Source organism: Plectropomus leopardus, chromosome 1 (assembly GCF_008729295.1).
Source record: "Plectropomus leopardus isolate mb chromosome 1, YSFRI_Pleo_2.0, whole genome shotgun sequence".
Taxonomy (NCBI): domain Eukaryota; kingdom Metazoa; phylum Chordata; class Actinopteri; order Perciformes; family Serranidae; genus Plectropomus; species Plectropomus leopardus.
This window is the reverse complement of record NC_056463.1, coordinates 35582462-35596861: the sequence shown is the minus strand read 5'-3', so window position 1 is coordinate 35596861 and position 14400 is coordinate 35582462. Positions and strand designations below refer to the sequence as shown.

The 14400-nt window shown below is 36.4% G+C and overlaps 1 protein-coding gene across 1 annotated transcript; it reads left to right on the top strand.

Annotated features, from left to right (window-relative positions):
• Positions 1-1105: 1105 nt before the first annotated feature.
• Positions 1106-9934, top strand: slc7a6os (solute carrier family 7 member 6 opposite strand). Its single transcript, XM_042484375.1, is given in 5 exon segments — positions 1106-1329; positions 3549-3878; positions 6505-6711; positions 7195-7330; positions 8959-9934. Coding segments are annotated over 5 exon segments (1008 nt in total). The 5' UTR covers positions 1106-1134; the 3' UTR covers positions 9099-9934.
• The last annotated feature ends 4466 nt before the right edge of the window (positions 9935-14400 follow it).

The window sequence follows — 14400 nt, the reverse complement described above, 5'->3', positions numbered from 1 at the left end:
CATTATTAAGCAGCTGATCAAAGGTCACAACTTGCTCTTGGTCTCTGGTTTAGCCTTTGAGGCTAATACATGGACTGATCACAAGCTTCTGCTTTCCTCTGTGAACTTCTACAACCACTTCATGTAACATAAACCAAAGTGCATAAGCAATGGAATTAAGGTAGAACAGATATGATGTTGTATATAGCGTCTTTTGTGATCAATGGTGCATCACAAACACACCTGTGTATATATTGAGATGATTTCAATATGATGTACTGGATTTTGGACCCCAGGAGGATTAGATGGTGTCATTGGCATCTGCTAAAGGGGCCCAGTTTAATATATACATCAGCAAGTTATTTTTTTTCCCCAGTATGTCAAAATGTATTGTCTGAATTCTTCTTTATAATGGTAATTTTCCCCATTGATTGTATACACAAACAGAATCAAATATCCTTTATTAAACTCAGACTACTGCAATTTACTAAAATGTCCCAATCACACCAGACAATCCAAAGTATACAAATAAATAACATGTAACCAGCTTTTACATGTATTATAGAGACACTTTTTTCGCTTTAGAACATCGACTTTAACAAGGACAAGGGTAAAGCCATATGTGATGCACATTCAACTCAGATGTAGCAGTGGCAGATGTGCGCCATCTGATGGCTATTCAGGGTCCTAGGTTTTACCTTGGACCATGGGTTCAACCATAAAGAAACGTGAAGCGTTTCCATATATATACATAATGTTTTATAAGTATTAATATCAGTGTAAAACAGATGTATTATATGCTACTTTTTTTCTTGCAAGAACATTTATTACAACATATGGAAATACAATACAAGTTTTTTTTTATATATATAATTATAAAAAAAATACTAATAAAAATAACAATTATTATAATTATTGTTGTTCTTGCTCTTCTTCTTCTTCTTCTTCTTATTATTATTATTATTATTAGTAGTAGTATTAGTATTATTATTAGTAGTAGTAGTAGTAGTAGGAGTATGTTTTTTTTTTTTTTTTTTTTTCACCATGCTCCGCCTTGCTGCGACGTTTGTGGTACCCGGAAATAAAGGCGGAGCTTTTCAGCCCCCCCCCCCCTCCGCCAGACAAACCAGACAAACAGAGAGACAGAGAGACAACATGGACCCGAACACGACTATTCTGCGAGTCAAGAGAAAACGGGGGACCGACCCCGCGGATGCGTTGTTGCTGGCGTGTAAACGTATCCGACCAGAGACGGCCCAGAGCTCGGGCGAAACGGTACCGGAGCCAAATGAAGCCGAGGTGGAAAACTCTGTCTTCAAACTCGTGGCGACCGTATGAGTCCTAACAGAGGCCCGCTGCTACAGGCTAAAGCTAACCAAGCGCTGCGGGCTAACGTCACGTAGCTGGCGGTGGAAATGGCAAAAAAAAAAACTAAGCTAGAGTGTCGTTACAAACTTATCAATTAAGTAAATTCGGCTGGCTGATCGCAAGTTTAATTCAATCACTTATACAGATGGTAGTTGTTTGAAAACAAAGCGCCTGCTGTGCTAATTGTTGTTAGCATTATACTCTGTTTAGGCAACGCTGTTAGCTAACATTAGCCGTACATCGACTACACTTATAATAGCAATTGTTAGCTCATTTTGTTGACGTTGAACGTAGTTGTGACGTGTTGCAGCCCTCGGAAACTATGACCTCATCCCAAATCATAGCCGTCATGGCTTTATTATGTCAATGTGTTTGATACACAATGCAAAAAAAAAAGATTATTCTTTCACGCAAGCTAATTAGCTTAGCTGGTAAACATGCTGGTATAACCCATAGACTGCATTTACATCTTAAATTACAATCTATGGTATATTTCTATTACGTATTTTACACCATTTTGGATATTATGTAAAGTAATGTTATAAATGAACATTTTTTTCTTGCTTTTTAGTTAAATGCTATATAATGCTTCATATAATAACTTAATGTTCATCTGCTTACTGCTACACTAAAGAGAGAGCAAGTGTTGATGTGGTGAGGATTGGATTTGACTTGGTAATGTTTGGATAGATTCCTTTTCTAAACATTTATTTATTAATTTTATAGAGCAGTATGAGAAAATAATAGAACACCAAAAGCAAATGCACAAACAACAGTAAAAAAAACAACTGTAAAAAAGCAAAAAAGACAAAACCAAACAAAGAAAAATAAACAATAGCAAAAAAAGAGGACAATGGTGGTGACACAGACTAGAAAAAAAATAATAGTAATAAAAAAGACACACGTTATCACTTGAGTTACAGGTTATTGAAACATTGATACGTTTAATCTATTAATCTAATTAATCTAAACCATTAACCTTCAATTGTACTATCAGAGTAATGACTAGTTGCCATTTTTTCTGAAAGAGTTTCTCCCAAGTTGACAACATTAATCTTATTTTCTCCAAATGTACATCATTTACTAATTCCTTCAGCCACATATCAAATGTTGGGGGCTTCTTATATTTCCAAAACTGTTGCAGCAATTTTCTCACTATCAGTGTGGACAGAGAGATGATCTGAGCTTCATTCATGCTTGACTCAACCACCTTTAGTGCAGTGAGAGGGACGGGGGGGAATCTTTCTTAAAAGCCTTGGGGAAAAGTAAAATAGATGACCCTAAAAAATTTTCAACATGTGGCATTGAAAAAAATGCTGAGACAGAGACAGAGTACTGTCATCTTTTTAACACACTGAGGGGTGATGTATCTTTAGATATTCATTGTAATCTAGTAAGAGAGAAATGCAATGTACAACTTTGAATTGCATCAGTGTATGCATAGCATTTATTGAACTGCTGTGAATGTTCTCAATACAAGTTTTTTTTTTTTTTTGGAAAAGGCAGTTTCAAATAACATTACTGCAAAATAGCATACAGAGAGAGCTGAACACAACTATTGCAGTACATTTGGCATTGCAGTTCTTCTACAATTAAGCTCTCATTTAACTCTTCCAATATTTTTTCTTTTTTTTTTTAAAAATTAACATATTATATACAAAACAACATGGGGAGCTTTCACGTTGGAGAGGTACAAAGGGGAAAGAAAAAAGGCTAGAAAAAGAGGTTTAAGCCATTTTCTTGTAATAGCTTTTTTACTTGCCATCAGAAGAATTTGTAATAGTTTTTTGTCATTAATGTTGCATTCATCAAATGAAATATCACCCATGTAAAATATATCACTACATGGAATATTAACTCCAAATAAGTTACTTATGTGTTTAGCAATTTCCTGCCAATAAAGTTTGATAATCGGTCAGTTCCAAAAATATGATAATGGTTGGCGTTGTTTATCCCACATAGACTCCAGGAACTGGTACCACTTGCTGTTGTCTCTTTTGCACTGGGAATATACAATACACAATACACGTTTTTCATACTTTATCTGTTATTTCAATACCTAATTCTTCCTGCCAGTTTTCCTGAAATGACTTAGAAGGACTCTGTTGTTAAATGCCAAATTCCCCACAAATTCTAGATGTGAGCCAAATGTCTTCTCATGTAGGTGCCTCATAAATTCTCGTCTTTGTCATCATCCCCAGGATGCTCCTGTTCAGACTCAGGTGCGACAGGCTTTGGCTCGGCCTCGTATGGCCCACGCTCTGCGCCCCTCTGCTGCCAGTTCACACCGGATAATTGGGGACCTGCGAAGCACTAAGTGGAGCACCCGGAGGGAGGAACGCTACAGGATACTCTCTAGCCACCGGACAGGCCTCTCAAGCCAAGCTGAGCGGCAAAGTCCCCAAACAGAAAATTATGAAGGCAGAGAGGAAACTGGGAAAGAGCAGGACAAATGTCTGGGTCTTGGTGCAATCCAGGTGGTTGATCTCCTACACGAGGATGCAGAGGACCAGGACAAAACCTCTGGCAAGGTGAGTTGAGTGTTATTGTAGCTGGTAAGAGATGAGTATTCTTTTTTTTTTCTGTAATGGTATTAATTACCATATTGCCTACTGAAAATGAATGGTCTACTTTATCACTACCACCACTTTTGGAGGATAAAACAAGAGTTTGCTACACTTAAAAAAAAAAAAAAAAAAAAATTACCCGTCAGTCGAGTAACAGTGTACAACAAATGAACGGGGCAGAGCAAACGAAATGGTGTAAAGTCTGATGACATTTTACTTGAGTTGCTTACAGGAGACAGCATTGGTTAAAAACCTGCCAATCGAGCTGAAAATACATTTGCAGAAATGTGACACCTCACCACAGTCAGCTCCCAGTTCCATCTTCATCCATTGGCAGTATGTTGTCCCTAGCCATACTGAACTTTTTGAGCTCATATAAAACTGCTGTGAACAAACTAAGAACAAAAGCTTACTGTATCGAACAGTTCTGCTATCTCAGCCTTGTGTTCTAAAGGTCCAGTGTGTAAGATTAAGGGAGATTAAGTGGCATCTCGTGGTAAGGATTGCAGATGGCATCGTACTGAAACTTGCTAATGCCTTCTAACACCTGCTAATGTGGGCTCACTTTTTTTCTCTGATAATTAAAGATCCAGATGTTAAGGAGGTTTTGACCGGGAGAGGAATTATCCACAGAGGTCTTTATCTCTCCAAAACAGACATGGTGATTTTGAAACTGTAAAAAAAATGAGAAAAATGAGTGTTTTTCCAAAGGTGCTCAACATAGAGGGGCTAGAAGTGGCTGATGCAAAACTGCAAATGGCCCTACCTAGATTTGGCGTTTGGTTTTCCCTTCAGGGCTAATATAGTTATGACAGTGCAACATGGAGATCTCTGTAAACTCTTCAGTTAATGAAAACACAACAGTTATTTTCAGATTATTAAGGGGTTATAACCCCTTAAATCCTACACACTGGACCTTTAAAAATCTGAGACTAAACAGCCCCACCCCTCCTCTACCAAAAGTACCTGCTAAGCAATAATTCCTTTGACACTTTTTTCTGCCCTGAATAAGGTCTTTTTTGCTAAGTAATCAAAAGGAACAGATGAGCAATACCAATGAAAAGTATCAATTCAATTATATTATAATTGCCATCTTGACAAGAGCGGAATTCATAATTCAAGTTTTTTTCTGTAAAAGATGATTATCTGTAAGTCAGCTGGGATATTTTTATAGCTGTGCAACACAGGAAAGTCTTCTCTGGAGAAGTACAGAGAGGAACAGGAGTACCAGAATCTGAGAATACGTATTGCATCACAATCTAATGGTGATACAGCGCTCTATCCTACCACTGAATACGTGATAGTTATATTTTGTTGAGGGTCAGCGCGGCAAAGGAGGGAATGGGCTATACCAAAGTTAGTGTAGCATCAGGTTTCCTAACACTACCCAAAACACTGCAGATTTATGACGTGTTGTCCTTTTGTGTTGCTGGTGTTATTGTCATTCCATAAAATTATTTTGCAACTGCAGTGAGCGTTAATGAAATTTTCATTCACCTTTGCTTAAGGTAGCCTCCAACTCTGAGTGTTTCCTGTCTGCCAGTGCAATGTTCAATTTCTAAACCTTCCCTCCTCAAAGTAAAACAGAAATCTAGCTAGAACCACGTATGTAATGAATAACATTTTTTATTGCCTGTGTTACCAAAGTTTCCAACAATAACAACAGTAAGTAGTGAATAGCTTATTAACCCTTAGGGACTGTTTGGTACATTTTAGATGCTTTGCATTCTTCATTTTTTGATAATTTTGGCTGTGTTCTTGCATATGGTGTAAATTTTGGCAAGACTGTATTTTTATTTAATCTTGGAATTTCCATTTCAGCTCCTACAATAAGTCTAAAATACACTGTGTAAACAAAACTGTTACATTCATACTGTTAAGTGCAAAACCATTGCACCATTGAAACCCATTCAAACTGCAATTTTTGATCCCACAGCTACCAAAGCATTAAAAACATAAACTGTATTATTTCTGGGTGTCATTCTGAGCTTTTGCCCTGGAATTTATCATTTTTACTATTTTCCAGCTGATGGCGTCACTTTTACCATATTCAGCATATGGAGAAAAATTGTGGTATTTCCACCAGGTGCACCGTCACAATCAATGTTGCTGTAAATCAATAACATATCCCAGACTGTGGTAATATGTTGGTAAAATGTTTTTTTTTCCCATCAAAAATCATGGTGGCAAAAACCTGTCAATTAAAGGTTTAAAACTCTGAACATTGAATGAATATTTAATATTTGCGATTACCATTAACGACTGATGTTGGTTAAAAATTAATTAATTAGTGAAAGTAGTAAATCATATTAATGTATACTATATTTTTTCAAAGCTTGATTTTGATTGTGCGCGCGGAGCAATACAAGTCTGTGAAATATTAAAGCAGATCCTAAGGGTTCATTCACAGTCGGAATATTGTTTGAATGCGAAAGATAGATGTGCAGCTCTGACATGAGGTGTACAAATTATGTCAGTTTAGCTTGATATTGCATAATGTATTAAATCGTTTTGTTAAATTCTTAGAGAGTTATGATTCAATGCATCAGTCAGAATTGCTAATATGATCTCTCACTCTCTTTTTGTTAAGATGCTGTCCCCAGACCCAGAAGTGATCCTGTGTAACAGCACCAAGATGCTGCGAGAGCGCCTGAGCATAAGTGGAGAGAGACTGGGCGAAGAGCACCGGGAGCAGGATGATGACTACGTCTACGATCTTTACTACCAGGAAACGGTCACACCAGGGTGGATCCAGGACATCCTGTCTGTCAGGGCCTACGCTGATGAGGGAGAACTGGTGTGTGTGGATGGATGGACGGACAGATGAATGAGTGCTGGAATCGGAGTGAGTGAATGAAGACATGGGTGAAGTAGAAAGTACACATGGATATAGCTTCACATCCGTTATGTGCTAACTACCTGTAAAACTGTTAAAAAATCAGCGAGTGTCAGCTGACAGGAGGTGGTTTTGACTAAGTTATATCTTTTTGCCTACCTTTACATTTTGGCTTTGCTGTTCAGCTTATATTTCATATTTAATTAACTCAAAGCAGTGGTGCTGGATCAAATACTACTTTAGGCCAGTCAGCACCAGATACAATTTCCTATCGGTCTATAGAACGCAGCATTCAGTACCACTTCCTCTAATCGAATTAATTTGGCTAAAACTTTCCCAAGAAGTACATTATTTATTATTACAAATATTTCTCTGAGGACAATAAAACAATAATTAACAAACAAAAACAAGGCTTTCACATAAATGGGTTATTGTTTGTCCCAGGTGCCCGACCTTGTGGTTCATGAAGAGGAGGTGTATGAAGATGAGGATGATGAAAACGAGGAAGGCAACTGGAGGAATGACTACCCTGATGAGGAAAGTGATGAAGACGGCAGTGACAGAGAGGAGCGCTATGGAGGTGCGTATTCATGTATGTATTATTGTGTTGGTACAGGATTGTGAGTACACTTTCTGTTATCTGATGCAGCCCCTGTTAATAACCCTAAGGGACTGTTTGGTGCATTTGACCCGCCTCTCATTTTACATTTTTCAGTAATTTTGGCTGTGTTCATGCATGTAACATACATTTTAGTGTAGCGGTTTAAATAGGGGACTTACTAATTAATTAGCAATTAATTAAAATGATTAATTAATTAATAAATCAATACCAGAATACGTAACTATGACTCATAATGCAAAATTATGACTCAGAAACATGAATTGGTATAGAAGATGAAGTGGAGTAATGAGACTCAACTTCAGCTATCAGGAACAATAAGTTTACATTAAAAATTAGAGTTTAAAACCTCAGAGCACCACCCATTAAGATAGAAATTTTAATAGCCTGTTTTAACTTATTAATCAATCTAGTCTCTTAATTTGAAATTTGCTACAGAGTTCTTTTTCCATGTATACAAGGACCTGACATTATACACACACATCACAAGATCGTGTGTTTTTATAAATTAAAGGTTTATTAAACTACTCACTAAGGGCAAAACTACTCCTAAAACTACAAATGACTGAGTTTAAGAGTAAGTATGGATAGATGATGAAACAGTGAATACAACAAAGACACAAAGTGAATAAAATGACTAAATGAACAACAAACTCATAAATGAAGTGACAATAAAAATGAGGGGATGAAAACCAGTGAGGAACTGAATTAGGTGTGACATCTGGACTTGATCAGGTGCACTGAAATAGTGCAAGATGATCAAGCAGATGAAAAGTTAAGATTAAAGAAAAGGCAATGTCAAGCATCAGCAGCAGAGAGGAAACCTATCCCATAAAACACTGAAGGAAAAGATAAAGAAGAGGCCTGATCAGAGAATAACCCATAATTGTATTAATGGAAGATCCTAACCTCAGTCTAACACTTCCTGTGTGTCCCTATCATTTAAGAGCATCAACCCCATAATAGCACAGGAAAGATCGTTTCACCTTCCTCAGAAGTATTGATGCCAGGGAAACAGTTTGTTCTGGAACGTTGCAGTGTGGCCTTTGTGAGAACGGGCACCTCGGTTACGCCTGTGCGGTTCTGGTGGCCGGCCTCGGTCGGTTTGAACGTGCTGTGTATAACTTCATAACTTTTCTAACCTTATGTATTTTAACACTACTTTATTTAACTTTATTATATGGCAGTAGTTAGCTTATTAAACTTTTTAGTAACTGCCATTTAATTAATAGTTATGTATTTTAGTAGTCCACAATAGTTTACAGGCGATTTGAAAATATCATGATCTATTTTGTATATCATGATATAGCCTAAAATACTATAATGTTATTTTAAAGCCAAATTGTACAACACATACAGAGGTAGCGTTACTTCATTCTCTCATTCTCTCTTTGCATACAGCAAATAGTGGTTTTCTGATATAATAATGTTCTGAATGTTGAATACAGAATCTTTAAAATTCATTGGTGGGCAAGGAAGGAAAAACAGTTAATTTTGTTCACTGATAAATGCTATCTAGACTAGCTTTATTACTGTAAATGAAACCCAAGAACACGGACATTGCTAACTGAGATGGCTTGTCTTTGCAGGATACTGGGAGGAGGAGCACTCATATAGCCGGAGGAGCTGGGATCGCTACCAGAGGGAAGTGCTGCATGAGCTGGGCTGCCGTGGTGAACATGACAACGAGGATGATGATGATGATGGAGACAAATATGATTCTGATTGATTTATCCCTAAACCCCCACCTGTCAGTGGATCTTCCCAACGCCCTCTCCTCAAATGACACCATACTCCAAAGACCTCTGTGTAGGTGAGAGCACACGGAAATAACTGCTACAATCACATAATGGAAAAAAAAGGTATACTTAAGAAAAAATCCCATGTTAAGGTGTAGCAATTTACGTGTAGCACTCATCAGATATGACGAAATTGACTGAGAACATCCAGTTCTGAAGTAAACACCTGTAGCAAAATGTTAAAAATAGTTACATTTTATGTGCCAGTGTATCAAAAATGTCAGTCATGAGGCACATCAGCCATAAAAGGCTCAGAAAATTGCACTGATATCATCTATTGGTATACACCATTTTAGGTTGAGATCCATTCCTGTCTCTACTACACAGATGGTGAAGGAGTAGGTGTTATTTGCCAAAGGACCCAGAGTGTCTTTTCTCTCTTTTTTTTTTAAAACTGTGGTGGAGTGAATTTGTGCGTGGGTGTTTGTTCAATGTGGATGTGTGTTAAAAATGTTGCACATTAGTGTGATATGCCTTGTATGCTTTGTGTTGTTAACACTTCTGTTAGTGAGACATCTTGGACCGCGTGTGGTTGCAATTTAGGGTGCATTTTGTGCATGGTAATGTGTGTAGGTATAACTGTGTGTTAGATTTTTGCATAATGTGAAAGCGTGATGCATACGTTTTGTTGTGTGCGTGCCAGTTCGGCTCTGAAGTTGCTCTTTGAAGTTCAGATTGTTTTTCTTGGATGCTTGTCGAATTTTACTTTTTGTAAATATGTAGATGTGTATAAAAAGAAAGCTTTCAAAATAAAATTGAGGTCTGGATTAAAGTTGCTAGCTCCATTGAGTGTGTGCTGTACCCTTTATTAAGCCTTTGAAACCTGAGCACATTGGCTTAAATTCTTTCAAAAGCATGGAAAGAAGGCAATTAACAGCATAAAAGCCTATTAAGACATTCCTTAGCATAGTTTGTTTTAAAAATGGCCAAAAACACCAAAATATAGCATGTTGAAAAAATGAACGAAAAAGCAAGGCTATAGTATGGCAAAAATGTCAAAATATGACATTTCACAAAAACAGCTGAAAACACCTCAAAACAGCATAAAAGAGCCTGCTGAGACACGCCATAGCATAGTTTATTTTAAAAACGGCCAAAAACACCATAAAAAAGCATGTTGAAAAAATGAGCGAAAAGGCAAGGCTATAGTATGGCAAAAATGTCAAAATATGAGATGTCCCAAAAACAGCTGAAAACACCTCAAAGCAGCATAGTTTGTCGTATTGAGACACGCCATAGCATAGTTTGTTTTAAAAACGGCCATAAACACCAAAATATAGCATGTTGAAAAAATAAGCGAAAAAGCAAGGCTATAGTATGGCAAAAATGTCAAAATATGACATGCAAAAAAAAAACAGCTAAAAACAGCATAAAAGAGCCTGCTGAGACACGCCATAGCATAGTTTGTTTTAAAAACGGCCAAAAACACCATAAAAAAGCATGTTGAAAAAAATGAGCGAAAAGGCAAGGCTGTCAAAAATGTCAAAATATGAGATGTCCCAAAAACAGCTGAAAACAACTCAAAGCAGCATTAAAGAGCCTCTTAAGACACGTCATCATATAGTTTGTTTTAAGAACGGCTAAAAAACACCATAAAAAAGCATGTTGAAAAAATGAGCGAAAAGGCAAGGCTATAGTATGGCAAAAATGTCAAAATATGACATGTCCCAAAAAAGTTGAAAACACCTCAAAACAGCACAAAAGAGCGTATTAAGACATGCCATAGCATAGTTTGTATAAAAAAACGGCCAAAAAACACCATAAAAAAAGCATGTTGAAAAAAATGAGTGAAAAGGCAAGGCTATAGTATGGCAAAAATGTCAAAATATGACATGTCCCAAAAAAGTTGAAAACACCTCAAAACAGCACAAAAGAGCGTATTAAGACATGCCATAGCATAGTTTGTATAAAAAAATGGCCAAAATAATACCAAAATATAGCATGTTGAAAAAATGAGCGAAAAGGCACATGTTGAAAAAATAAGCGAAAAAGCAAGGCTATAGTGTGGCAAAAATGTCAAAATATGACATGCAAAAAAAACCAGCTAAAAACAGCATAAAAGAGCCTGCTGAGACACGCCATCGTATAGTTTGTTTTAAAAAGGGTTAAAAACACCATAAAAAAGCATGTTGAAAAAATGAGCGAAAAAGAAAGGCTATAGTATGGCAAAAATTTCAAAATGAGACGTTCCAAAAACAGCTGAAAACACCTCAAAACAGTATAAAAGAGCCTATTAAGACACACCATAGCATAGTTTGTTTTAAAAATGGCCAAAAACACCATAAAAAAGCATGTTGAAAAAATGAGTGAAAAGGCAAGGCTGTCAAAAATGTCAAAATATGACATGTCCCAAAAAAGGTGAAAACACCTCAAAACAGCATAAAAGAGCCTTTTAAGACATGCCATAGCATAGTTTGTTTTAAAAACGGCCAAAAACACCATAAAAAAGCATGTTGAAAAAATGAGCGAAAAGGCAAACATGGCAAAAATGTCAAAATATGACATGTCCCAAAAATAGATGAAAACACCTCAAAACAGCATAATAGAGTCTGCTGAGACACGCCATAGTTTGTATTAAAAATGGTCAAACAAACCATAAAAAAGCATGTTGAAAAAATGAGCGAAAAGGCAAACATGGCAAAAATGTCAAAATATGACATCTAACAAAAACGGATGAAAACGCCTCAAAACAGCATAAAAGAGCATATTGAGACATGCCATAGCATAGTTTGCATAAAAATGGCCAAAAATACCAAAATATAGCATGTTGAAAAAATGAGCGAAACGGCAAGGCTATGGTATTGCATGAATGTCAAAATATGACATGTCCCAAAAACAAATGAAAACACCTCAAAACATTATAAAAGAGCGTGTTAAGACACGCCATAGCTTAGTTTGTATAAAAAATGGCCCAAAACACCAAAATATAGCATGTTGAAAAAATAAGCGAAAAAGCAAGGCTATAGTATGGCAAAAATGTCAAAATATGACATGTAACAAAAACAGCTGAAAACACCTCAAAAACAGCATAAAAGAGCGTATTAAGACACGCCATAGCATAGTTTGTATAAAAAATGGTCAAAAACTAACCATAAAAAAGGATGTTGAAAAAATGAGCGAAAAGGCAAGGCTATAGAATGGCAAAAAATGTCAAAATATGACATGTCCCAAAAAACGGATGAAAACACACCTCAAAACAGCATAAAAGAGCGTATTGAGACACGCCATAGCATAGTTTGTTTTAAAAATTGCCAAAAACACATAAAAAAGCATGTTGAAAAAATGAGTGAAAAGGCAAGGCTATAGTATGGCAAAAATGTCAAAATATGACATGTCCCAAAAATAGCTGAAAACACCTCAAAACAGCATAATAGAGCGTATTGAGACACGCCATAGCATAGTTTTAAAAACGGCCAAAAACACCAAAATATAGCATGTTGAAAAAAATAAGCGAAAAAGCAAGGCTATAGTATGGCAAAAATGTCAAAATATGACATGTCCCAAAAAAAAAACAGCTAAAAACAGCATAAAAGAGCCTGCTGAGACACGCCATAGCATAGTTTGTTTTAAAAAAGGCCAAAAACACCATAAAAAAGCATGTTGAAAAAATGAGCGAAAAAGAAAGGCTATAGTATGGAAAAAATTTCAAAATGAGACATGTCCCAAAAACAGCTGAAAACACCTCAAAACAGCATAAAAGAGCCTATTAAGACACGCCATAGCATAGTTTGTTTTAAAAACGGCCAAAAACACCATAAAAAAGCATGTTGAAAAAATGAGTGAAAAGGCAAGGCTATAGTATGGCAAAAATGTCAAAATATGAGATGTCCCAAAAACAGCTGAAAAACACTCAAAACAGCATTAAAGAGCTTCTTAAGACACGCCATAGCAATAGTTTGTTTTAAAACGGCCAAAAAACACCATAAAAAAGCATGTTGAAAAATGATGAAAAGGCAAGGCTATAGTATGGCAAAAATGTCAAAATATGAGATGTCCCAAAAACAGCTGAAAACACCTCAAAACAGCGTAAAAGAGCCTGCTGAGACAGGCCATAGCATAGTTTGTATTAAAAATGGTCAAACGAACCATAAAAAAGCATGTTGAAAAAATGAGCGAAAAGGCAAGGCTATAGTATGGCAAAAATGTCAAAATATGACATGTCCCAAAAACAGTATGAAAAACACCTCAAAACAGCATAAAAGAGCCTGCTGAGACACGCCATAGCATAGTTTGTTGCAAAAAATTGCCAAAAACACCATAAAAAAGCATGTTGAAAAAATGAGTGAAAAGGCAAGGCTATAGTATGGCAAAAATGTCAAAATATGACATGTCCCAAAAAACATGAAAACACCTCAAAACAGCATAATAGAGCTGCTGAGACACGCGCCAAAGAGCATAGTTTGTATTAAAAATGGTCAAAAAAACCATAAAAAAGCATGTTGAAAAAATGAGCGAAAAGGCAAGGCTATAGTATGTCAAAAAATGTCAAAATATGACATGTCCCAAAAACGTGAAAACACCTCAAAACAGCATAAAAGAGTGTATTGAGACATGCCATAGCATAGTTTGTTTGCAAAAATGGCCAAAAACACCAAAAATAGCATGTTGAAAAAATGAGCGAAAAGGCAAGGCTATAGTATGGCAAAAATGTCAAAATATGACATGTCCCAAAAATAGATGAAAACACCTCAAAACAGCATAATAGAGCGTATTGAGACACGCCATAGCATAGTTTGTTTAAAAAACGGCCAAAAACACCAAAAATAGCATGTTGAAAAAATGAGCGAAAAAGCAAGGCTATAGTATGGCAAAAATGTCAAAATATGACATGTCAAAAAAACAGCTAAAACACCTCAAAACAGCATAAAAGAGCCTGCTGAGACACGCCATAGCATAGTTTGTTTTAAAAAGGGACAAAAACACCATAAAAAAGCATGTTGAAAAAATGAGCGAAAAGGCAAGGCTATAGTATGGCAAAAATGTCAAAATATGACATGTCCCAAAACGGATGAAAACACCTCAAAACAGCATAAAAGAGCCTGCTGAGACACGCCATAGCATAGTTTGTTTTAAAAACGGCCAAAAACACCATAAAAAAGCATGTTGAAAAAATGAGCGAAAAGGCAAGGCTATAGTATGGCAAAAAATGTCAAAATATGACATGTCCCAAAAACAGCTGAAAACACTCTCAAAACAGCATAAAAGAGCGTGCCGAGACACGCCATAGCATAG